The sequence below is a fragment of the Camelus dromedarius genome, chromosome 6, assembly GCF_036321535.1.
Source record: "Camelus dromedarius isolate mCamDro1 chromosome 6, mCamDro1.pat, whole genome shotgun sequence".
Lineage (NCBI taxonomy): Eukaryota > Metazoa > Chordata > Mammalia > Artiodactyla > Camelidae > Camelus > Camelus dromedarius.
The window spans coordinates 31141168-31167342 of record NC_087441.1 but is presented as its reverse complement, the minus strand read 5'-3'; the positions used below and the strand labels follow the sequence as shown (position 1 = coordinate 31167342).

General features: G+C 33.7%; 1 protein-coding gene and 1 pseudogene across 3 annotated transcripts in view; one reads left to right on the top strand and one right to left on the bottom strand.

Annotated features, from left to right (window-relative positions):
• THEMIS (thymocyte selection associated) overlaps nucleotides 1–24911 on the bottom strand; it is a 164733-nt gene extending 139822 nt beyond the window's left edge. For all 3 annotated transcript variants that reach the window (XM_064486711.1, XM_010988623.3, XM_064486709.1), the window contains exon 1: nucleotides 24613–24911. In XM_064486711.1, the coding sequence (XP_064342781.1) occupies nucleotides 24613–24703 (91 nt within the window). In that variant the 5' untranslated portion in view covers nucleotides 24704–24911. The remainder of the gene's footprint in view (nucleotides 1–24612) is intronic.
• Nucleotides 7213–8273, top strand: LOC135321565 (T-complex protein 1 subunit alpha-like; annotated as a pseudogene).
• Nucleotides 24912–26175: the final 1264 nt, after the last annotated feature.

Below are 26175 nucleotides of genomic sequence, written 5' to 3'. Positions count from 1 at the left end.
CCTATTCGTTAAGTGCTTCAGAACTTTGGTAATTTGGGCATCCTTACAACACCTTGATTGTCCTCTCATGTTAATGAAGTCAGCAAGAAACAACTTAAAGTAGAATCTCTTACATATGTAGTACGTGATGTATGATTATGGCCAAATGGGGTCGATCTGGAAGGCCGATTATTAATATCAATGGGACAGGTATTCCAGAATGTAAAAATATCACTTTTCAGATTTAAACAAATTAACATGTATTAAAGAATTATCTGACATCAGATGTCTTTCCAACATGGTCTGAATATAAAATAAAAAAGTCAATGGTCAGAGAAAACTTTAAAAGAATGGATTTGAACTGTAGGCAATATATTGCTATTGTTCTAAGAAAGTTCTTCTAAAAGCTGCTTGCAGGGTAACAAAAGGCAGGAGGGGCGAGGAGATGTGTTAGCAAGTGCAGTGGTGGTATGAGTATGCTGCAAGGCGAGTCTGAATAGCATGGTAACTGCAGACACTGAAATGACCCTCCAGGAACTGGTGAAAGAAAAGTAGAAAAATGTGACCAAGATGATTTCCAGACCACAATGCTAGAGCACTAAGAGAAACCTGGTGTACTAACGTGGAAAAGCTGGGGAGGAAACACCAAGCTCAGTTTCTGCTACATTGTTTCTAATGTCAAATGGTCACCCTTAAGCAGAGGTGGTCCTATCTATTACTTCTTCAACAGCTGTTTGCCAGCAAGCTGCACCAGAATTAATTGGGGGAAATTTAAAAATATAGATTCTTGGGCTCTACTCCAGAAACTCGAAATCAGATTCTCCAGGGTAGAATTCAGGATTATGTTTTCTTTTTTTAAAGTTCCCTAGTAGATCCCAATGTTTACTTAGTTTTGAGAAATACTGTTACAAATCATTAAACAGGTAAAAGGAAGTCAGGACTGCATATGTGAACCTGGGAATCCATAAAAATTTGGGAGTTAGTTAAAATCACACGAATAAAGACAAAACAAAAGCAACTCTGGACAGATCTACTCCAATGAGAGTGAGAATAGAGTATCTGGGATATGCGTGAAAGTAAATGTTTAATATTACAATGTGCATGTAATTTACTTAAAATAATTTAGCACAGACAATGAGGTACATACGGAGGTGTTCAGTAGTTGTAACCTCTAGCCCTGGGGAAAGGATGAGGAAAACGTTAACATCTGAAGTACACTAATCAGAAATATAAACTCTGAGTGACTAGTTAATACAAAAAAGATTAATCAGAAGTTCGTATTCTTAAAACAACTACACTTGTGTCAGCCACACTTATCTATTAATAGTTTTCTTAATTAGAACAATGGATATAAGTTTTAAGATCACTTTATTGGTGAAATGCATGGTGTTCAAAATGTGTTGATTAGTTTCAAATGTAACAGAGGCACTTCTGCAAAGGCGTATGAGAACCTAGTGAGCCCAATATGGGTCCTAGGCTTCACAGTCCTGCTTCAGCAGCTGATTCAAAGCAGTTTTGTCATCTAACTAGAAGGGCAGCTGTGTCCTGCAGCTAGGATACTGCTGCAGAACTATGAGATGAACCTTTCATGCAAGGTGCTATCAGAGCATCTAAAAAGACAAATAGCTCGGATTACAAGCTGAAGCACAGGTCATACAACTCTTTTACCCATGATTTCTAATAAACGTTTTACATTTGACAAAATTTCATTGTCTAAGACCATGTACTTACAAGGATTGAAGGCTACCAATATCTACTCCCCCAAAAACCCAATAATGGAGAATACCAAACCAATTCTGTTCAGTTGGTAACAAAAGTCATTTTCTCCAGAAAGTCTGGCATGATTTTTTTGTTTCAGTTACTCTTAATGAATAGGATGAAGTTAATATTCATCAATGGGTTTATTTTAATAAATAGGAGCTGCTAAGTTTCACTGAGCATTGAGCCTGTGGTTTTTAAAAACATGATGCCCCCTTGAATGACTCTGCTTTGTTTTTTAAAGGAATCTAAATTAGAAAAACAACTAGATGAAGCCCAACAGTAAATATACAATGCTGCAGGTCACTTGTCAGATGAATGGCATCTATCAGTAGATAATTTCACTGTCAAAATTTTAATGAGAACTTGCAAATGAATGACTTATTGTTCCAAGCAAGAAGAGAATGTTCTTAAAGCAGAAATTAAAATTTCCACTCTTACTTCTATCTTTAGTGGTTTAAAATACTCATTTAAGCTTTAAAGCATGCTGCAAGTAGCAGTTTACTAAATGTCATCTTTAAAAAAAGTCATCTTCAAAGTAATGTTATCTGTATACTAAAAAAAATTTCCTTAGCTATATTACCAGAAAATTCAGATGTTCTATTTAGTAGTTGACAAAAACTGTATCATGTATTAATCCAGAAGTGATCACATAACCTGTCGAGCATTTGTAGTGTAGAAGCACTACACAACACACCTTTGTCGCTATTACGTCTGGCTTCAAGAGGAGGCCATGACTTCTTCGAGAGAGCTACGATGACTTGATGAGCTTTGTTGCTGTGAATTCAGCATCCTGCCTACTGCCAGGTATTGAGTAGCCACTCAGTGTTGGCTGAATAAATGGATATTCTTGGAGAGTTATTTAATCATTTGATTACTTGTTTGTTTCCTTCTATACAAGCATCAGTAAAAAAGATAACTGCTGATACTGTTATTTGAAAAACAAAGTTTTCTTCCTCCCTTTTTTAATAATCAGTGGATGGAATAACTGCACAAAAACTTTATGGATCAGTCTCTGCCTCTATAACAAGAGGAGGTTAATTGTGTTGATCCAGATTGCTGTCTTACTCTAAAAAAAAAAAAAAGGATTTACTAGAAATGTAGAAAATTGCTTTAAAAAAAAAATTATTAGAGGACAGGCTGTAGAGAAAAAAAAGAAAGGAAATGGATCACTGAGGCCGTTAGCTGCTTCTGCTGTCGTGACTCTGATGTACTTGGAAAGGCCTGGGTGGTGAGAGCGCGGGGAGGCAGAAGTGGGGGTGGCTGCATTGCAACCACACAGCCTTTCAGGGCTGGAGATTCCCACTGGGTTTCTGATTCGCGTGTCTTGCTAAGCTGGCCTTCCAGAATTTACAGCCCGCCCTCTCTAGGTCGGTTCCACTGGAGCATATTTTCCGACCAGCTGACAGGAGGTACGCCTGCTTTAACCCTCCTCGAGCGGCCCTGAGATGCACCAGACCCCGGAGCCCGCTCCTAGCCCAGTCACTAGGGTCACAGCTACCTCGTTCTCCTGATGTTTCAAAGCATGCAATGAGCATACAGTTGAACTGAATTTTTTTTTTTTATGCCATCTCTATTATTGTCCTCTTATTTGCCCTTTCTTTGAATGAAAAACTTGATAGTAATGGGTCTTATTTTATATGCTCCCCTCAGCCAGGTTTTACTAGAGCACATAATGGGTACTGAAAGTACATTACTGTCAAAGAGCATCTGCAAATGCATCAAATCTCATTTAACTAAAATACAGAGGCGAATGGAAGGGAGGGAGGAAAGGAAAGAGCCAGCCTGTGCCTGTTCTAACACAAATTGAAATTTATATTATTGTCAAGAGTCTATAAACTATTTGAACATCCTAAATCATTGCTGACTTTTTAAATTAGTGGTATAAATAATACACTGTATTTAAATAGGAATATATTTAAATTAGTAACTATTTTACTAATATTCAAAATCAGAGTGGTATCCAATGAACAGTTAATTCAAAACTCACATGATTTGATTTCACGAGTTCTGGGAAAAAATGTTTTAAATATGTTTTAGGCTTTTCCTGATGTCAACAGAGAAGTTTAAAAAAAAGTACTTTGGTCTGTGGTTAGAATTCACACATCGTTTATGGGGCAGGTGTTCTTTCCTCAACTGACACAAGTGCTGAATCACTAAAACCAACCCTTCTAACCTAGAGTAAAACTCTTTAGACCTAATCACACGAACCTGGAAAATCAGAATTAATTTCATTACATAGATTAGTGGAAACCTTCCCCACGTCCTAATAAATTATTTTTCTTTAAAATAACAACAAAATCTTCTCAAATAATGAGTCTACTGCCATTTAAAAATGTTATTTCATGTGAAAAAGCTTTGTTTCATTTAAATAAATTTCATCTCATGGCTTTTGCTAAAATCTTAAGTTTCAAAAAGGTGCAAGGATTCCAAATATTTATTAGGAGTAAAACAAAGTAGATGTCCCAATTAAAATGTAAAATATTAAAATTCAAGATCTTGGATATTGCATCAAAGATAGACATTTCTAAAAATATTGTTTTAGATTTCTTTTAACATTACTTGAAGTTACCTTCTCTCCCATTCTCAGTATTTACCCATCAGTCATTTAGCAGTGCCTAACAATATTTATTAGTATCATAATATACAAAAGTACAAACTTCTACACTTAAGGCAAAAGCTTTTTATTTTCTCTTCCTTTAATAAATGTTTTTCAGTGCTAAATAATTTGTCAATAATTAGTACCTATTACAATGAATTTAAGTAATTAATGACTCTAACCAAAATGTCCATTTCACATTGAAAATCACACTTGAAAATCTAGCAGTCAATAAAAAATACAATTTTTACTTAATCTATGGCTTAGTCACTTCTTTATATATATAAAATGAAGAAAGCGTATGAATAATCTATATTTACATGATTATATCTAACAGCATATGACAGCTCTACTTTTTTTTAACCTTTGTATTGCACAGTCAAGGTCGGTATTTAACAAATATGTTAGAAAATTTTAAGTGTGAACTAACACTCTAAAATAGATGTGAAAATGTGTGTCACTGTACAAAAATGTCCACATTTTGGAACTTGTCCACTTAAGTAAACAACACAAAAAATTTTCTGGCACTTATTTTCCTCTACAGCTTTTGAAAATAATAAAACTGAAATTACTCTTATCTGAGCTTGTCTTGCTTGTTTTTAATGTACCTACTTTAGGGAAACTTTTTCTAAAATAAGGCCTGTTTGAGCTAAGTTTTAGGGGGAAAATGTGTTCCATTCAAGCACAAACACAGAAATGCACTAAACTTTTAAAACTCTTTGACATTTTTGAACTTCAAATATTTTGATGCTCATTTTTTAAAATATAAAGTTTAATTACACTGAAAGGGTAACTCAAATGTGCAGAGTATGGCTTAAAGGTAACCTAGGAGCTAAAGTATACAGTAGATGAAGTGTCAATTCTTTTCCAAAATTGATTTGGAAATGATTCCAAAGTTTTTATAGAAAAAAAAATTCAACATCATTTCAGATAAGATTATGCCTTAAAGAATGTAATTTATGCATATTAACAAATCAATATAATTCCAATATATTTTTCAAATGAAACTGAACATTTAGGTTTGCCAAATTCCATTTTGATAGTCATTTTAGTGTCCAACCATATGCCACTGACACAAATTTATATTTACTTTAAAATTATATTATCAATTTCAAATGTTGGAATAGAATAAGTTTTACTTAATTTTAAAGCTTAGATATAAAAATTTTCAAATTTCACTGTCTGTGAACTTAAGTTGTCATGAATCAAGAGCAGTTTTAAACCTGTGAAACTCAACAAAAAATGTTATAAAAATGTAGAGAACTCTCCTTTAGAAATGTAACACTTCTTTTTGGTAAATCTTTATAAAATATAAGCTCATGTAGAGAAATACCGATGCTCTGTTTTCATTTAGCTAAAACTCTTTTTAAAAAATGTGACAGGTCATATTTCATTAAACTGCTGCATAAGTTCATTTCTCTTGAGTGTATGAACCAATATCAATGTTGTTATTAAACAGTAAAAATAAGTTTTTGTTTTGTCCTAACATTTAAAACATATAATATACAAATAAACGCAAGTTGAATACAAGGCTATAATTTTCAAATTTTCCCTGGTTTTACTATCATATACCTAGCTGATTAAAATAAGCCTGAAGAAAATTAAATTCAATTAGTCATAAGAGAATTATGTCAGCATTCAAATAGGCACAATTTTTTGCCATATGAACTCTTACATATGCCTCAAGTTCATAAAAGTCATGTTCATAAAATGCATAATTCACTATGCATAATTATTCAATATATTTATCTAACCAGTTTTAGAGTTAATTTTTTAATGTCATGCTTATCAAATTGCAATTGTAATCAGTAATAAGCTATTAAAAGAAAAAACAAATATATATCTAATACTAGTTATTTCCTATGTGTGTTTACCTCATAACCCAATTTGTATTGTCAAACTGCCATCAGTAAACAGTTACAAAATTTCTGAAAGCATTGATGGTTCTATAATGAGAGGATTCATTATAGAATTTCATAAACTTTGGGGAGAGCAAGAATAAACTTCACTATGTTTCATCCCTGGGGCAGAGTTCGGTGATATGGCAAATAGGTGACCTTGAAACTGGAAATTATAATAATAATAATTTTACCATATACCTCCAAGGATTAAATATCTTTATAACTATAATGAATTAAATAATTTATTAAGATTAGATTTATATGTGTATATATATATATATATAAATACTAAATTTGTGCATAGATGAGCATATATAAAATATTATTTAATTATGTGTTGTGTTAGATTTACTCACATGTATCTATGTATAGACATCTACATATGTGAAATATACTTATACATGTATTACATATGCTTACACACCCAAATCTATATACAAAGGATATGGCACAGTACTTGGCCCATTATAAGCCTTCAGCATATAAGGCTATATTCATAACTAATAATCTACCATAAACTGTGTGCTGATAGCAAACATTTCTCTCTAACACTCTCACAACCTAGTGCTACCAGTCATTTCTTTTTGTTGACATATTAGCCCACTTTCTTCTGTTTCTCCTCCAACAGAGACTTTTTTTTGGCTGGACTAACTGTTCTATCTGTGCTTTCCGTGTTGATGTTTGAGAGCCATATATTCCTTCTGGCCTGACACATGGACTACAGGGCAATCCCTGAAATAACAAGGTTTCTTTCACCCACTTACAATTCTGTAACGTTAAACTTGGCAACTCTTTTTACAACTCTTTTTACTTCAGATGTACATTTTGGTGGACTAATGTTAATTGGCATCTGAATGTCCTATAGGAGCCTCACTGGAATGTACTCATACTTATTGCAATGTAACTGAATCATGCCTCCACCTCCAAAAGGACTGCTGCTCTTGAGGCAAGTCTTCTGTTTAATATTTAATCACCCATGGGAGAAGTCAGATGGAGAGTATGCTCACCAATAGCTCTGTGCTCAATTGTGTGGTGGGATCCCACGGCATGCCCAAGAGAATAATTAATGCAAAAACTGCCTGCCTTGACTTTAACCAGCAGAAAACAAAAATGAAGCTTGGGGTACAAGCGGTTATTACAGACCCTGAAAAATGGGACCAGATTAGACAGAGGGGTTCAGATATCACCAACGAGTGAATCCAGAAGATCCCGGCAACTGGTGCCAATGTTATTCTAATAACTGGTGGGACTGACGGTACGTGCCTGAAGTACTTTGTGGAGACTGGTGCTATGGCAGTTAGGAGAGTTTTAAAAATGGACCTTAAGCACACTGCTAAAGCTTATGAAGTGACTATTCTGTCAACCGTTGCCAATTTGGAAGGTGAAGAAACTTTTGAAGCATTAATGTTGGGGCTAGCAGAAGAGGTGGTGCAGGAGAGAATTTGTGATGATGAACTAATCTTGATTAAAAACACTAAGGCTCGTACCTCTGCATCAGTCATCTTATGTGGGGCAAATGATTTCACATATGATGAGATGGAGTGCTCTTTACATGATGCTTTTTGTGTGGTGAAGAGAGTTTTGGAGTCAAAAATTTGTGGTTGCAGGTGGGGGTGCTGTAGAAGCAGCCCTTGCCATGTACCTCAAAACTATGCAACCAGCATGGGCTACCGGGAACAGCTTGTTATTGCAGAGTTTGTAAGATAACTTCTTGTTATTCCTAATACTCTGGCAGTTAATGCTGCCCAAGACTCCACAAATCTGGTTGCAAAATAAGAGCTTTTCCTAATGAGGCTCAAGTTAACTCAGAGTGCAAAAATCTAAAATGGATTGGTCTTGATTTGGTCAACAACAAACAAACAAGCAGGAGTGTCTGAACCAACCACAGTTAAAGTTAAGAGTTTGAAATCTGCAGCTGAAGCTGAAATCACCGTTCTTCTAATTGATGATCTTATCAAATTACATCCAGAAAGCAAAGATGTTAAAAGCATGGAGGGTATGAAGATGCTGTTCACTCTGGGGCCCTTGATGACTGATCTTTTTTATTTGTAACAATGTTAGATGCAATTTTCTTGTAGCTCAAGTATACACATTAACGTGCAACAAACCGTCAAAAAAAAAATTTTATCACCTACCGCGTTTCCTTTGCCCAGAAACATCTGGTCTCTCATCAACTCTTCCCTCTCACTCACAGCTTCTCATAAGCAATCAAGTTCAGAATATTCTACTCCAAAAGACCATGGGTCCTGTCTTTTCCTTTCTCTCTACAGCTATTAGCTCCTTGTTGTTTGTCTCATATTCCTCTAGCAAATCTCTACTGGAATAGATGTCTAATCCACTCAACGGGGTTGATTTTTTTCTGCCTTAAACATCTCAGAAATTCTTTAGTTTTTTCTATAGTTTTCAAATTATTTACAATGAACATGATTTACTTTTACAATCAGGAAAACACACTATAAAAATAATATCCTTTTATAGGTTTCTACTGACTACAGCATAAATTCAATATCCTTATTACAGTTTAGAAGCCATTTAAAATAGGACCACAAATTACCTGATTACCTATTATTCCCTGAGCTGTTCTTGGACCATATTGTGAATTTTCAAACTTTTATGACACTCTAAACACTTTTCCCTCATTCCAAAAATTTCTTATTTGCCTGCTCATCCTCTATATAGGTTGCAGGAAAAAGTATCACCACCTCTTGGTAAGCTTTCTCTGTCTCTTCGGGTGGTAAGTTGTGCTCTTCCTAGTGTTCTCAAAACAGTTTATGTCTATTAGGGCACCCTTCACACTGTATCACAAACATTGATTTTTTTAAAAAAAAAAAAAATCTATCTTCTTTTACTGGTTTAAGGAGTCCTTAAGGGCAAGAATCACATTCTACACATTTTGTAGAAGGAAGGAAGGATAGAAGGAAGAAATGAAAGCACTAGATATACAATTTAAATGACTAATTTCCATGATTTTAACATATTTTGGCAGGAAAAAGAAATAAAATATTTAATATAGTCAAAACACAATACTTAAAAATCTTACCTCCCCCAAATCTTACTTTTCCCAAGAGGGAAAAGTATTTTCATGATATTTAAAAATTGCTATAGAAACACTTTTCAACATTATATTTATGGGCTCATTTAACAAAAACTATGCTCTGATTTCTGTAGATGTATATGTGGTTTCATCAGTATCGTTTTTGATTAACAGTGAGAAGAAATGGCTAATGGAGACTAAATTCATTGTGAAGAGAAGAGTTCTAGCATTATTTTAGTTGTTTTTGCTAATTTAGATTGGTATCTCTAAGTTCCCAGTTCTTCTAAGAGTAAAACTCTTGCAATGTACAAGAGGACCAAATAGGGTTCTCCAGCATTTCCTCTCTCATATCATTTCTGTTCACTCTCCCCTTCCTTCCAGCCTCATTGGTTTCTCACTTTTTCTGAAATATGCCAACACATTTCTACCATAACACTTTGCTAAAGATATTCTCTCAGCTTGGAAAGCCATTCACCCAAATAATGTGTTTGGTTAACTTCCTCACCTCTTTTGGCTACAGAGAACTTGTTGTACCAGAGTATCCCTAGCCTGCTTTGTAACTGTGTAGAAAGCTGATTAATTCTTCCATTACTTGGATTTAAGGCTTTAGAAAAATTTGGCTAACTCAAATGGATCTTAGATCTAAAGATAGGAGATGAAACTCTTGTAAAATAAATTGCAATAAAGGGTTAACTGTATGGGCTGGGGGGTGCTCAAACCCCACACTTATCAAGGAAAGGACTAGCCCCTGACAGACTTCTGAGCGATAACATCTAAGCCCTTGGGATATCCTGCCAGATAAGAGTGTTTTTGTATATCTGGGATCTTGGGCCACACCAGATAGTTTATGCTAACAATGTGATTTATAGTGAATGCCTGCTTTTGTTCACTTAGGGTCCTGGATCATACTGTTACCACTTGACCTCTGGAAGGGCTGGAGACTCAGTAGCTAAGGTCAGTCACACATATCTTCCATGCCTATGTTGACTGCTCCAATAAAAACCCTGGACATGAAGGCACAGATGAGCTTCCCTAATGGAAATACTTTGTTCTGTTGTGTCACATCATCACTAGAAGAATTAAGCACTATCGATCTATCTTTACTGGGAGAGGATAACTGGCAGTTTGTGCCTATTTTCTCATAGACTCTGCTATATATGCCTTTTTCTTTCACTGGCTTAAGTTTCTATTCTTTCCCTGTGATAAACCATAACTCTGAGTATAACAGCTTTTCTGAGTTCTGTATTTCTAGAAAATCAACAAGACTGGGAGTGATCTGGTGGACTTTCAACACAAACAGGAGGAAATTTTTGTGACCTGGGGTTGGGTAACATGATAACAAGAACGAACCCTAAAAAATTTAGATAAAGTGGGCTTCTTCTAAATTTAAAATCTTTTTGCTTCAAAACATTATGAAAATGGAAAGAGAAGCCACAGAAGTAAAGAAAATATTTGCAGGCCAAATATCCAAAATACAGAAATAATTCCTATAGCTGAATAACAAGAAGACAAAAATTGGGGAAAAAAACTAAGAGAAATTTTATTTAAAAAAAGACAAATAAATTGCTAATAAGCACAGGGAAAAATGCTCAACATTATTTGTCATTAGAGAAATGCAAATTAAAACTACAATGAGATACTGTTGGCTATAATAGAAAAGATAGACAGTACCAAGTTCTAGTAAGGATTTGGAGAAACTGGAATCCAAATACATTGTAAATGGGAACATTAAATGGTACTTTATTCATAATATTTCCAAAAGGAAAATAATACAAGTGACCTGTAACTGGTGTTGGATAAACAAAATGTGGTAAATAAAATACTATTAAGCAACAAAAAACACACCAAAATATTAATATATGCCACAACATAGATGAACCTCAAAAACATTAAGTAAAAGAAGGTAGTTTCAAAAGATTACACACTATACGATTTACTTTATGTGAAAAGTCCAGGAAAGGCAAATTTATAAACAGAAAGCAGACCAATGGTTGCCTGGGGCTGGAAATGTAAGTGATAATGTCTGGCAAATAGCTCATGGGGCTTCTTTGAGGTGACGGAAAAGGTCTAAAATTGGTGGTGGTTGCACAACTCTATACATTTACTAAAAATCATTCAATTATACACCTATAATGGATGAACTTTATGGTTTAGAAAATTATACCTCAATTAAGCTGTAAGAAAAATCTAATGGGAAAAGATAGAAAAATAAACAATAAATAAATAACTATATAAGAAGGAGATAGTGTTTTGGTACCAAAAGATATAGAACATATAATAACAAAGATAGGAATATAGGGAAGAGGGAAGGGAAAATGTGCAGTATTAAATAGGGTGGTTAGGATGGGCCTCACAGAGAAAGGAGTTCACCAAGTTCACGTCTGGTTGAAGAGCTTGCCAACCCAAAGGAAGAACGTGAACAAAGTTCCATGACTCTGGATGCTATGAAAACAGACTTCAGGAGTGAAAGAGCAGAAGCAGGGAGACCAGTGAGGTGGTTATTTTGATAATCCTGGCAATATGTTATAACAGTTTGAACCAAGGTAGGTTGTAGTGAGTGGTGATATTCTGGATAAAGCATTGGGGACAAAATTGGCATCAATTTTTCTCTTTTTAAAAGTTAATTCACACTTTCATAAAAATTAGAAGATAACACATCAAAATGCTAATTGTATTTCTTACTGTGTGATGAAGTTATTGGATATTTGTGCCTCTGCTTTTTCTAACTTTCCAGCCATTTGCATGTATTATTTCTATAGAGTAAAACAGAATTGTTTTCAATCTCTAGTTCATTGAACAAGATGGTAATGCAAACAAACTTGGTTTTTTGACAACTCTGTAAAGTCAACACCAAAATGGTTACGTATATGAAGTAAACAGTGATAAACTATATTGTTAGCAACATGAAGAGTAGTCAAAGAAGCAACAGATGTTTCCTGAATACAGAGCAGTGAACTCACTTTTCCATAAACACATGGTAACATTTATTACCAACTAACTTTCCTGGCATTATATGACTCTTTCCAGAATATGTCTAATGTCTAATTTTTAATTGATAATAAGTGCATTTCCAGTCATAATAAATATAACTTGTATCAGTCAGTAAAGCTTGTTATGCTGAGATAACAAAAACCTCAAATTCTCAGAGATTGAAATAATAAAGGTATATTTCTTATTTCACTAAATGTCCAATTAAAGTGGGCGAGGGCAGAGTCTCTAATAATTATGGTCATTTAGGGACCCCACCTGTCAAAAGCTCCATTTTGACATGGTCTACCAGTATGAAATATGTTAAATTATGAGCTAGCTCTTAAAGCATCTGCCCCCAAATGATACATCTTACTTATGCTCTCATTACATTAGCCAATGGAAGTCCTCTGGCCACAAAAGAGTCAGGAAGCTCAATTCTCTGATGTAGTCAAAAGAAAGAAAACATATGATGTATGTTATAATTATTCATTCTAATTACCCAGTGCTTTAATATGGGATTTGTGATGGCAATTATGTTACCTCCCAACAGGGATTTGTAAACTAGGCTACATATTCCATAGAGCATTACAAGATGTGAGATAAGAGAAGAAAATAGTGAGCTTCAACTCGGATTCATTTTTACATAAAACAAATACAATTAAACTATACTAATATTTAATATTAAAATTTTAAACTTTATTAGTATTTAATAGTAAAAAAAAATCATAACTTCTTTCTACATCAGATCGCCACATGACATGTTTAGTCCACAATATACTGAGACAGATTGGAAATTCCAAAAAGTGAGAGTTAAAAAAATCATCCTAATTCATTCATTTACTTCCAATACATCCACATAATAGATTTTATATGTGTCAAGTTAAGTTGTTTTCAGAATTTTTATAATCAAATTTTAATCACACTAACTCTCACAAAATAGACAATAACTTTGTAATATGCCCACAAAGACAGCTGAGAATTGAAAACTGCAGAGCCTATCAAGAAGAAAATGGCAGAATGACACTTCTATTCCTAATACAAACTTGTCATCAGCTACATACAATTGCTGTCTAAAGAAACTGCCAAAATCAGATTTATGAAGAAGGATATCTCGCACATGGATTGATGGCTACCAACATCAATGATAAATCTTCCCTAAGCATATATTTTATATGGTGTATGTATGCTGTGTATTGAACCTTTATGAGGTATCTTTAAAAGATATTATTCAAAATAAGTACTGAAATACATTAGAACCCTGTCCTTGAATCACTCTATCACATGGTATTAAATCAATATTTTTATAAATATTGAAGTATTCAGTATGGAAATATTTAATATTTTGAATAATGTTCAACAATGTTAACATATTATAATAAATTCAACAACTTCTGTGAGAGGAAAATGAGTATTATTGACAAAAATTTAAATTGTTTAAAATATTATTAATCTTATCTTTACTTGATCATCTTACAATTTTTATTATTGTGTATGCTTTAGAATTACCATAAATATCAATAAAGAAATCAATATATTAATTCATATTCTTTTTTTTTTTTTTAACTCACAAGGTTTGTGATCAAATAAAGTCCTGATCTAGGTTATGGATGGGGCATTCCAGCCATGAACTCACTGTAGCCAAAACTGATTTTTCAGTTGTCACCTTGAAATTTCCACTTGGATAAATAACAGATACTTATATCTAACATGTCCATAACAGAGCTTTTGCTTTCTCTGCCGAACCTCTTCCTCCTCTGGTCTTCACAGCTCTGCCAAATGCACAAACATCTATCTAGTGGTTTAGGTCAAAGTCCTTGCATGCATCCTTTAGTCTTCTTCCTCCATATCAAATCTATTAGCAGGTCCTGACATTTTCTACCTCCAAAGAATATCCTAAATTGGTCATTTCTTTTCCAACTGAATCAAGACTCCATGACTCTCTTCTGGTTATTATATGGTCCTAATGTGTCTCATTCCATTTTTGCCCCACTAATGCCTATCCTTCCCCAAGCAGCTGATGATTTCTAAAATGGCGATTGGGTTCTGTCAGTCTCCTGCCTGAAACTGGTCATTGGCATTTCTTATAAAATTCAAACTCCTTGAAATGGTCTTGCCTGCTCCTTAAACCTCTTCTCATATAACTTTTCCCCAGGCTTTCTTCTCTATGTTCGTTGTACAGGGATGTTTTTCTCTTCCTCAAACAGACCTAGCCCCTTTTGGTCTTTGAATGTTTGCACCAGCTCTGCTTGGAACACTCATCACCCAGATATTTTTTTGGCTGATTCTTTCTCAACATTCAGGTCTCTGCTACTAAATCAGCTCTTCAGAGTGGCCTTCCCTGATCAAATTACGTTACAGGCCCCCTACCCACTTCCCCAGCCCCATTCTGTACCACATTAGGTATTACTACGGCCTTTAAGGCCTGTGAAACTTGTGCCTCCCCATGTCCTCATCTCCCACCACCCTTCCTCTCAGTCACTCTGCTTCATCCCCACTGGTCTCTTCCTTTCCTAATTAGATGAAGAAAGCTGTTACATAATTTGCACTTGTTTTGTCCTCAGCAGAAACGTTCTTTCAGGTATTTGCAAAGTTCATTTCTTCAATTTATTCTGGCCTCTCTGCACAAATCTCGTCTCATCACCCAATCAAAAGATCATCTCCTTTCTCTGCCTTACTTTACTCTCTATTTAGTTCTTTACGGCACTTGGATATATTTTAAATCTATCATTTGTTAATTGTTCCACCCACCAAAATATAGGCTCCAACAGGGTAGGGGCTTTGCTCTTTTTCCCCACTGTGATTCTAGCCTCTTGAACGATGCCTGATAATGTCTTACTGTAATTTACATAAGTTATTCCATGCTGAGGCTCACTTGTTGTTTGTCTATAAAACATGCTGCTATGATCACTGTAATATAATCATTATTTTTGCTTTTTGTAATTATATTTTAAGTTAATTTCTAGAGGTCAGATGTTTATGCACATGTTGTATGTGGAGGCATACTGCCCACTTGAGACCTAGAAAATCTGTTACAGTTTACACACCCACCAACTGTGCTTACAGTGGATTTTTTGAATCTCTTTTTATAGGTGTAATTATGAACAACACTTCAAATTGCCATTTTATTTTTTGCTTTGTTTTGGGCGCAGTTAATTAGGTTTATGTGTTATTTGTTTATTTATTTATTTTAAGGGAAGTACTGGGAATTGAATCCAGGACCTTGTGCATGCTATGCCTGCAATATACTTCTCAGCTATACCATCCCGCCTTGTGAATCTTTTTAATATCTGTGATCTAAGAAGTGATTAAGAATAATTTATTGCTTTATTTGCATTTTAGTGTTAGTAAATTTGAAATGTTTTATATGATTCTGACATGTAAACTGCCTTTTATATCTTTTTCCCATTTAAAACTTTTATATTCATGTTTACAGTTGTTTAATAATTCTTTACGCACTTAGGATATTTACATTCCATGTGCTCTATATATTGTGAGTATTTTCCCAGTTTGTAGTTTATCTTTCATACACATTTATGTATTTTTTTTCAATAAGGAAGTTTTCTATTTCATAAGTTCAATTCTTTCATTTTTTAACATCCCTAGTTTAATATTGTTCTGTGGTTTCTCTGAGCACTTTTATTTTTATTATTTTAACTTTTAATAGTTTTTTCTCTATATTTAACTTATGCTGGGGTATGTAGTAGTGGGATTGAAATTAGTTTTGTTTGACTGTTTAGAAATGGTTGATAAGTTTTCCATATAAAATGCCAACAATATGGTAATCACAATAATAATAAAGATTTACAGTAAGATTTCTATTGGCCAACCTAACTATTTTATATATAATAGCTCAATTAATCTTCACATCAACCTTCAGGGTTATGGTGAAGCCTGTTTTTCTTAAGAGGGGTACAAAGCAAATGCTGAATGTTGTAAGTCGACCATGAAATAATCTCTCATGCGTCACAGCCAGGAGGCCAAGTCCTGAGTCTGTAATCCACAGATCTATGTCTCATCTCAGTAGGGCAATTTATTAAGTGCTTGAGCAACATGCTGTTCAGAGTATCATGCTGCCTATTATTACTGTTGTTGTAAACTGGGAGCACTCAACCCAGCATCACAGAACCTTACATGACTTCATGTCGCCTTTCTCAAGTTCCTTCAAACCTCCGTCCCCTCAAATCTCCTGTCATGGAGTCATCACTACAGCACGGGGGAAACCTGGTTCCACAGCTTGCTCTGACACAAGAAGCAGAAAGAGGAGGAAGAATATATTTCCTGGCACTTAAAACAAGAGACACCAAAATAACGGTGTCAATGGAAACAAATGCTTAGAAAAAATATTCCAAAAGAAAACTGGATTAGTAATATCATTAACTAGCAAAATAGAACTTAATTAAAAATCATATAGGAAAAAAAATCATATAGGAAAAAGGATGATGATAATACAGAAAGAGGACATAACCCTCGTTAATGTCAGCACATGCAACAACTCAACCTCAAAAATTTGATGAAAACAAAGATATAAATGAGTGAACTAGAAAAATGGACAATTGTTGAAGGACTACTTCACATAACCCTCTCAGAAAATGACAGGTAAAACAGGAGAAAAATAAACAGTGAGAGCAAGATCCGAACAAAACAATTAAAAACTTAAGCTCTTTGGTATATATAGAGAGATGTTGTACCAAATAACAAAACTACTTTTTTGAGAACATATATGAGATATTTTCAAAGTAGGACATGTTTCCTACCATAAAGGAAGCCTCAGTCAATTCCAAAGAAACAATATAATATAGACCATCGTTCTCTAAGAACATACAATAAAATTAGCAATAAAAAACAAAAGAATAGCTAAAAAATTTTGTATTATCAGTGAATGAATAAAACAAATAGCCATTGGATTTAAAAAGGAAAAAAAGTGTACTTAGAACCAAGTAATAGTGAAAATACTACATGGCAAAATTTATGGGAAACAGTCAAAGAAGTATTAAGAGAAAAAATATAGGTTTAAACACATTTATCAAGAAATAAAAAATGTTTTTAAAATGATTGTGATTTAACCTAGGAAGCTAGAAAAGGAGCAAGGGAGTAAACAGAGGAAACAAGAAAAGAAAATAATGAAGATCATGTCAGAAATCGATGAGAGAAGTAAAACAATAAAAAATTTTAACTAAATTTTGATTTCCCTCCAAAAACATTCCACGTCCAGTAGTTCTTACAGGGAAATTCTGCCAAATTTTTAAGGAAGAGTTTATTTTTTTATTTTTATGATTCTATGGGTCTCCAAAAAAGGCTCTGTCCTTTTGTGAGTAGACCTTGCTTTACAGAAAAGCTGTATCCTGACTACTTGTATTTAAACCAAAGCACTTTTCAAAAGCATGTACACAGTGTCATATTTGATAGGACCCTAATGGCAATCCTTTGTTTAAAGACTTTCAAGAGTTTACAGCCTCCTTCTTTTTTTGCAAATGTTCAGAAAATAGAAAACAAAATCTGTGTAGCTCATTTTAGGAAGCTAGTGTTATCTTGAATCTAAAGCAAATGAATCTATTAGCTCATTTCAATTATGATCAAATGCAAAAATCTTAAATCTAATATCAAACTCTGACATTGTGTGTATTTTATATATGTGTGTGTGTGTATATGTGTGTGTGTATATATATATATATATATATATATAAAATGAAAAGATTCTTCAACTTATAAAAATCTTTAAAGGTAACTTACATTAGCAGACTAAAGAAGCCAAAGCTCATTATTATGTCAATGATAAAGTATTAAGTTCAATATATATTTATTACAAAAACACCTAGAAAGCAAGGAATAGATGAGAACTTCCTTAATTTAGTAAAGGTTAAACACCAATTTTAGAGCATTGCACTTAATGGAGGAATTTTGGATGCATTTTCTTCAGAATCTAGAATTCCCATAATTGGTTAACATAGTACTGGAGGCCCTTGACTATACTATAAAGGTAAGTAAATGCAAACAGTTGTCAAAGTGGGAAAGAGACACAACTCCTGATATTTTCTAATGATATCAACATCTATTTAGGAAAACCAGAGAAATAAAAAAGATAAACTATTAGAATTAATAAGAGAGTTCATCAGCACCGCTAATAATACTTACTTGCATTTTTCCACTTTGGTGATAACCAGAGAGAACAGAGGAAATATGATAACAGTCAATATAGCAATACAGCATGTGTATATGTGTGCATTGTAGGAACCAGCTTAGGATACACAAGATCTCTGGGGAGACATTAAAAAAATTCTACTACATGATTATAAGATGAGTTCTTTGTTTTTTCATAAGAGAAATTATGCTTATGGATGAGAAGACTTTGTTATTTAAAAAATTGAGGTCCTAATTAAAAACATACTTACATTAGAAATCCCAGCTCTGAATGGTATCATTTGGAATTCTACTACATATTTAAATGAGAAAGAACACCTAATTTATCCATTATGTTTAGAAGAACAGAATAAGTCTCTACAGAAGAATTCTATAAGTTCATATAATTTGATACAAAAACCTTGCTAGGACATTACAAGAAATAAAAATTATAAGCCAATTTCATACTCCAAAAGAAATACAAAAGGTCTTTAAAAATCAATAAAATGAATTCAGTGATTTATAGCCAAATTGATGTTATTCCATAAGTAAAAGACTTAACATTAAAAAAAAACAGTGTAAAAATCATACTATCACCACAAAAGATATAGAAAGAATGCTTGATAAATTAAACATACATTCATCATTTAAAAAGCTGGTAGAAAATTAGAAATGTTTATAACCTATCATTACTCTTCATCATTATTCTTACTCAATATTATACTAGACGCACTAGTTAGTGCCTTAAATGAAGAAAAATAAAGTAGAGTCATTGGAAAGAAGAAGTAAGATCCAATCAATATCCACAGAAAACATAAATGTGTATATAACAAATCTAAAATAATCTAAAGATATAATCTTAGAATTCAACAAACACAACGAAGAAAAAGTGAAAACTTCAAAAGACACCATTTACATTGGAATAAAAAATCAAAGGACAAAGACTAAATCTGAAAAAATAAACCTTTTGTGCAAGAACTCCACAAAAAAAAATTATAAAATGTTATTAACAAAAGTGAAAGAGATCTAACTATATAATTAGACAGCTATACCAGGTTCATGGATTACAAGACTTCATTTAAAATGATGCCAATTCTCTCTAAACCAACGCACAGATGATAACAGATTGAGAGAACTTCTTTTATCATAATAGTTCTCAAATTTGGATGCATTTATAATCATCAGGAAGACTTTTTGAAAAAAAACTTGATGATGCACTATCTCCATGCTTTATGACTTACATAATTAAACTGAATCTTTTGAGGAGAGAACCAGGCATTTATATTTTTAAAACTTCCCAGATGTTTCTAATGAGCAACCAAGTTTGAGAACTACAGCTCTGTAGCATATTATTGTATATAATACATTACATATTATATATTGTTGCAAACCTGCATTAATTAAGACAGGGTGAAATTGGTGTAAGGATAGGAATTAGATGAATGAAACAGAAGACAAGCTGTGGAAACAGAAGACAAGCTGTGGAAACAGACTCAGACACACATGACACTATTTATGACTATGTAACATGGTATGGCAGCAAGAAAAATGCAGTTTTCCATAAATGTAATTACACCAATTGGCTCCAAATTAAAAAATAAGCATTGATCTCAATCTCAAGTTATATACATAAAAATCAGTTCCAGGTAGGCTGCAGATCTGAAGGAGAGAGTAAACAAACAGAACCTCCAGAAAGTAACATAGAGGAATATCTTTATGAACTTAAGGTATAAAGAAATTTCTTTGATAACACACAAAGAGGAAAAAAATTTTAAATTTACTATACTAACACTAAAATTTAAAACTTTTATCCATCAAAAGACATCATTAAAAAAATGAAATCTCAAGTTGTAGACTGAGAAAGGACATTTGTAACATAGAAAATTGACACATGGTCAGTTATATATATGTACATGTATATACATACACTGTATTCCAATTAATAATAAAATTTACAAAACCCAATAGAAAAATGAGCAAAAGAATAAACTAGATGGGAATGCAGTTTGGTGCAGCCACTGTGGAAAACAGTATGGAGATTCCTCAAAAGACTAGGAATAGACATACCATATGACCCAGGAATCCCACTCCTGGGCATGTATCCAGAATGAACCCTACTTCAGGATGACACCTGCACCGCAGTGTTCATAGCAGCATTATTTACAATAGCCAAGACATGGGAACAACCTAAATGTCCATCAACAGATGACTGGATAAAGAAGATGTGGTATATTTATACAATGGAGTACTACTCAGCCATAAAAACCAACAACATAACGCCATTTGCAGCAACAAGGATGCTCCTGGAGAATGTCATTCTAAGTAAAGTAAGCCAGATAGAGAAAGAAAAATACCATATGAGATTGCTCATATGTGAAAAAAACAAACAAAGCATAAATACAAAACAGAAATAGACTCACAGACATAGAATATAAACTTGTGGTTGCCAAGGGGGCAGGGGGTGAGAAGAGATAGACTGGGATTTCAAAATTGTAGGATAGATAAATAAGATTATACTGTATAGCACAGGGAAATATATACAAGATCTTATGGTAGCTCACAGAGAAAAAAATGTGACAATGAATATACACATGTTCATGTATAACTGAAAAATTGTGCTCTACACTGGAATTTGACACAACATTGTAAAATGATTATAAATCAATAAAAAATTAAAAAAAAGAATAAACTGGATAAAGCAGCTGTGGTATATTTATAAAATGGAAAACTACTCAGCCATTAAAAATAATAAAATAATTTCATTTGCAGTAACATGGATGGACCTGGAGATTGTCATTCTAAGTGAAGTAAGCCAGAAAGAGAAAGAAAAATACCATATGATATCACATATGTGGAATCTAAAAAAAAGAAAAAGACAAATGAACTTATTTACAAAGAGAAACAGACTCATAGATATAGAAAACAAACTTATGGTTACCAGAGGGGTAAGGGAGTGGGAAGGGATAAATTGGGAGTTTGAGATTTGCAGATACTAATATATATAAAGTAGATAAATAAGTTTATACTGTATAGCACATGGAACTATATTCAATATCTTCTAGAAACTTATGATAAAAAATATGAAAATGAATATATGTATGCTCATATATGATTGAAGCATTATACTGAACACCAGAAATTGATACAACATTGTAAACTGACTATACTTCAATAAAAAAAATACAAAAAAGAATAATCTCTTCATAAAATAGCATCTCTAAAAGGCCAATAAACATATGAAAAAGTGTTCAATCTCATTAGAGACCGGAGAGATGGAAACTAAAACCATGAGCTACTACTATACTTCTATACACTTATCAGATATATGCACCTCCATGTTCCTTATTTATTGTAGCATTATTTACAATAGCCAAGACATGGAAACAACCTAAGTGTCCATTGATGAGTGAATGGATAAAGAAATGCAGTATATATACACACAAGGGAATATTATTCAGCACCACCCGCTCCCCAAAAAAAGAAAGTCTTGCCATTTGCAACAAAATACGTAGACCCTAAGGGCATTATGCTAACTGAAATAAGTCGGATAGAGAAAGACCAATACCATATGATCTCACTTTTATGTGGAATCTTAAAAAAAAAAAAAAGGAACTCATAGATCAGAGAAGAAGTTGATGATTGTAAAGAAATAGGGAAGCGGGGGTGAGATGGATGAAAGAAGTCAACAGATATGAATTTTCAGTAATAAGACGAATAACTCTGAGGAACGTAATGTATAGCACAGTGACTACAGTTAATAATACAGAATTGTATATTTGAAAGTTGCTAAGAAAGTAAATCTTAAAAATTCCCATCACAAGAAAAAATTGTAATTACGTGTGGTAACACGTTAACTAGACTTACTATGGCAATTATTTTGCTATATATACAAATATTGAATCATTATCTTACACACCTAAAACGAATACAATGTTATATCTCAATTAAATCCCAATTATATCTCAATTTAAAAAAAGACTGATAATGTTGCCAAGAATATATATTAATCGGAACTCTCATATACTGCTGGTGGGAATGGAAATTGGTATAACTACTTAGGAAGCTTGTTTTTCCTTACCTACCAAGGCTGAATATATGCATACTGTATGACCTGGCAATTCCACTTACTTATATACCCAACTGAATGCAAATACACGTGAACACATATGTACAAGAATGTTCATGGCTATGTTACTATTAATATCTCCAAATTGGAAATAATCCAAATGCCCAATAGCAGTAGAATGGATATATATATTGTGATATAGTCATCTAGTGCAATATTGTACTTTTGAAAATAAACTATATAGAAGAGTGTGGATTAATTTTACAAAGACAATGTTAAACGTATATGCCAACCAAAAAAGGATTCATATTATAATTTTCCATTAATATGAAGCTCATAAATGAACAAAAGTCATGATAATGGTTACCTATGGGGAATATGGTGAATAATGATAGACAAAGGGCATCAGATGGGACTTACAGAACATTTGTAATTTTCTACTTCTTGACCAGGACTGTGGTTACATGAATGTGCTTACTTTGTGAAAGTTCATCAAGGTATATGCCCTTTTCTCTTAGCTGAAGTATAATATAGTACTAAAGTACTAAAGGATGAAGATAGTCTGAACACATAGAGAGACATACAATGTTCTTATAAGACTTAATGTAAGAATGTCAATTCTTCCCAAATTAATCTATAAAATCAATATAATCCAATACAAATTCCAGTTGGATTTTAAAGTAATCAACAGATTTCTTTAAAAACATATTTGAAAGGTCTATGAATAGCTACATCAGCTTAGAAGAAAGTAGTAATAACAAGGGATTGGTTTATGTATGACCTATAGATTAATGGTTATTCCAGAGCCATAGGTACAAAAATAATGCAAATTTCTCAACTGTGTTGCTAGCTCAGTAAATGGTGCTGGGAAATCAAGGTTATTATATGGAAAAAACTAAAATTAGATCCCTTTGCAGTTCATGGCACAGTTTAAAAATTAAGTATGAGATGTAAAACTGTAAAGTTGATATAAAGTAACATAAGAAAACATCTTTGTAATCTGAACATGAAGAAGAACTTTCTTATGCAAAACCTCAAAAGTACAAAACAAGAGACAAAAAAAATGACTTGGGGCTGGCTTAGGAACAAAGATACATTTCAAAATATTGTATATATGGAAAAATATGGTCTGAGTCAAAATAATCAATTGAAAAATGAATTAAATAAAACTATCTATAGTTAGCTGATGACTGCCTGCACCAATTCATTGATGGAGGAGTGTGCGTGTGTGTTTGTGTCTTTGTGTGTGCGCGTGTGTGTGCGTGTGTGTGTGTGAACTGGATCTGACATTTGTCCATCTTTATTTTATTTCATAGCATAATGTACCTAAAAGATTCTTTCATCTATAAAAGGGAAAGATTTGCCTACTAACAGTTCTTTATTTGCCTAGTAGTATGTCTGGATCTAATTCTGTTACTGCCTCAATTCTACTACTCTTGGAACCAAAAATTTATAGTTGCCTAGAAAATAACTCTGCCTTGTATGTATTCAAACCACTGCTTAAAGATTCCAGGGTATATGTTATAGGTCTTAATGCTCTTTTACTGAATTAACATAGTAAGTTGCATCAAAGTACACTAATTTATTCAATAATCTTAGTTGAGCTCTGACTTTTCAACATAGATTCTTTAAAAAGTATCTTGTGATTAGTAAACATTAATTTCTATACCTTCAAATAAGAATGCCATCATTTAAGAAATTAGAACTTAAGTCACCATAGAAGGAGTGAGAGAAGCATTGATATAAGCAATATTTAAACGTGGTTAAGAGTTTGGTGAATTTTGCTTTCTAAACACTGTGCTTTTAATAGATGGTTTTTTAAAAAAAAAACTATAGTTTTATATTCTAGAAACACAAATATGGATAACTTAACTTTTCACTCTTAGATTACAATCAGTTTCAAATAAAAGGCAAACTTATTCACCATTCATGTTGAGCTATTTGAAGGCCTAAAAAAAGCTCAAGAAAGTTCACTCAGTTCCTTGTCCCTATCCATCCCAGAGTCCTATCTTGTTTCTCCCTTCTCCTGCACTATTGGGTCTCAACCATTCTTCAGTTAACTACCTTCTCAGATGACCACCTTTCCTTCAACAGAATTCGTATATTCTCTATTAGAAATTTCCCCTAAAATTCCCAAGACTAGATACTCTTTGAACATATTCTAGTCAGCCAAGAGAAAGGTGCTTACCTTCAAAATAGATGCCTGACTGGATTTCTAGGACTCTGGGGAGGGTCCTGAGGTCAAGGGAATGGACAAATTCTTCCAGCGACAATGCCATTGCTTTGGCTTGGGTCTTGTGCAGATCTGATACTTACAGAAGCTTTTAGCTTCTGGGTGTCACTCTGCAACTGCAGTCCCAACTCATCATTCCTTTCTCAGGCAGGCAGGGATGTCACACTGGAGCCCAGTTAGGGTGGAGTGGCTCTATGTGGGGAGGGCAGTGAGGAGGGAGGGAGGAGGCAGGGGACAGAAGGTGTTACAGCTCCTTTTAGTTCTCATTGTGGCTTCATTTCCTTCTAACACTGAAGTAGGGCAGGATGGGGGTGGGGTGAGCATGTCTGAACAGACACTGCCAAAAAAAATGACAACTGACAAGTAGCTCACTCTGTCTGTTGCTGATCCAGGTGTGCCTCAACAGCAGGGGCTAGGCTGTTTGAGGTCAGAGTGCTTGTGGTTTGTCAACTGCAAAAGAACAGGAATACAGGACTAAAGTCAAATCTTAAAAAGGGCACCATTTTAATTCTTTATCTCTTTAGTTTACTTGTGAAGTTTGGCTTTGTGCCTTATTTGCATACTCTTAGTGCTTTTATATTAAATTTAGTTACAAAAGTGCTTTGTGTCAGCTGTTTTGAGAAATCTGATACTTGGGAGAGGATCAGATCGAAACCGCTTTTTATTCTTCCACATTAAAAATTTTGCTGAATCTTAAAAAAAGGGTGGGGGAGAGGTGCAATATGCAAAGTGATAGAGTAAACAAATCCAGTAAATTAATATGAATTTTCTAATCACTGCATTATAGTGAAAGTATCTAAGTCCGCTGTTAGAAAACCTGAATTTCCTGGGTTTAGCTCTGCTTTTGACTTACAGGTGACATCGGCCTTATCTTCTCTGTCCCTCATTTGTTTCATTTATTTAATGGAGAAAAAGTTAGAGTCAAATAAATTGTACAATTTCTTCCAAGGCCAAAATTCTACAATTCTCATCACGAGGTCCAAATTTGTTGGGTGGCAGTTTGGGGATGCTGAAGTCAAAGAAAACAAGAGAAGCCTCATAAAAAATAAATCTCTTAAAAATCCTCACCCTCTCTATTCTTTGTATTTAGATGAGACCATGTTTTAGAGTTAGAGTATACAATTCAAGGGGGTATTTTCTAAGTCTGTTTAAAGGTAACTAAAAGAAGACCAGTTGGTATAAATACAGGTGAAAGATGATAAGAAGCTGCATGTTCTCCTTATAAATTGGACTCCAGGCTCCCTGCCTAGAAACTGTTTAAGCCTTAGTCTGCAGAGAGCATAGCCAGATAGGGAGGGTCAGGGTGCCCCCAGCTCCACCATATCCTTCATGTAAACGACCTAGGAATAAAAACATTGCCTTATTTTGATATAGTTTACAAAATTCTTTTGTCTCTTATAATCATATTTGATACAGTAAACTGCCTAGCTTCATTTCTTTCTTTACAAAACTAAAATTTGTAAGGTCACATCAATAGTTTTCTCACCAATAGTTTCTACTTCCCTACTTGAAACTTCT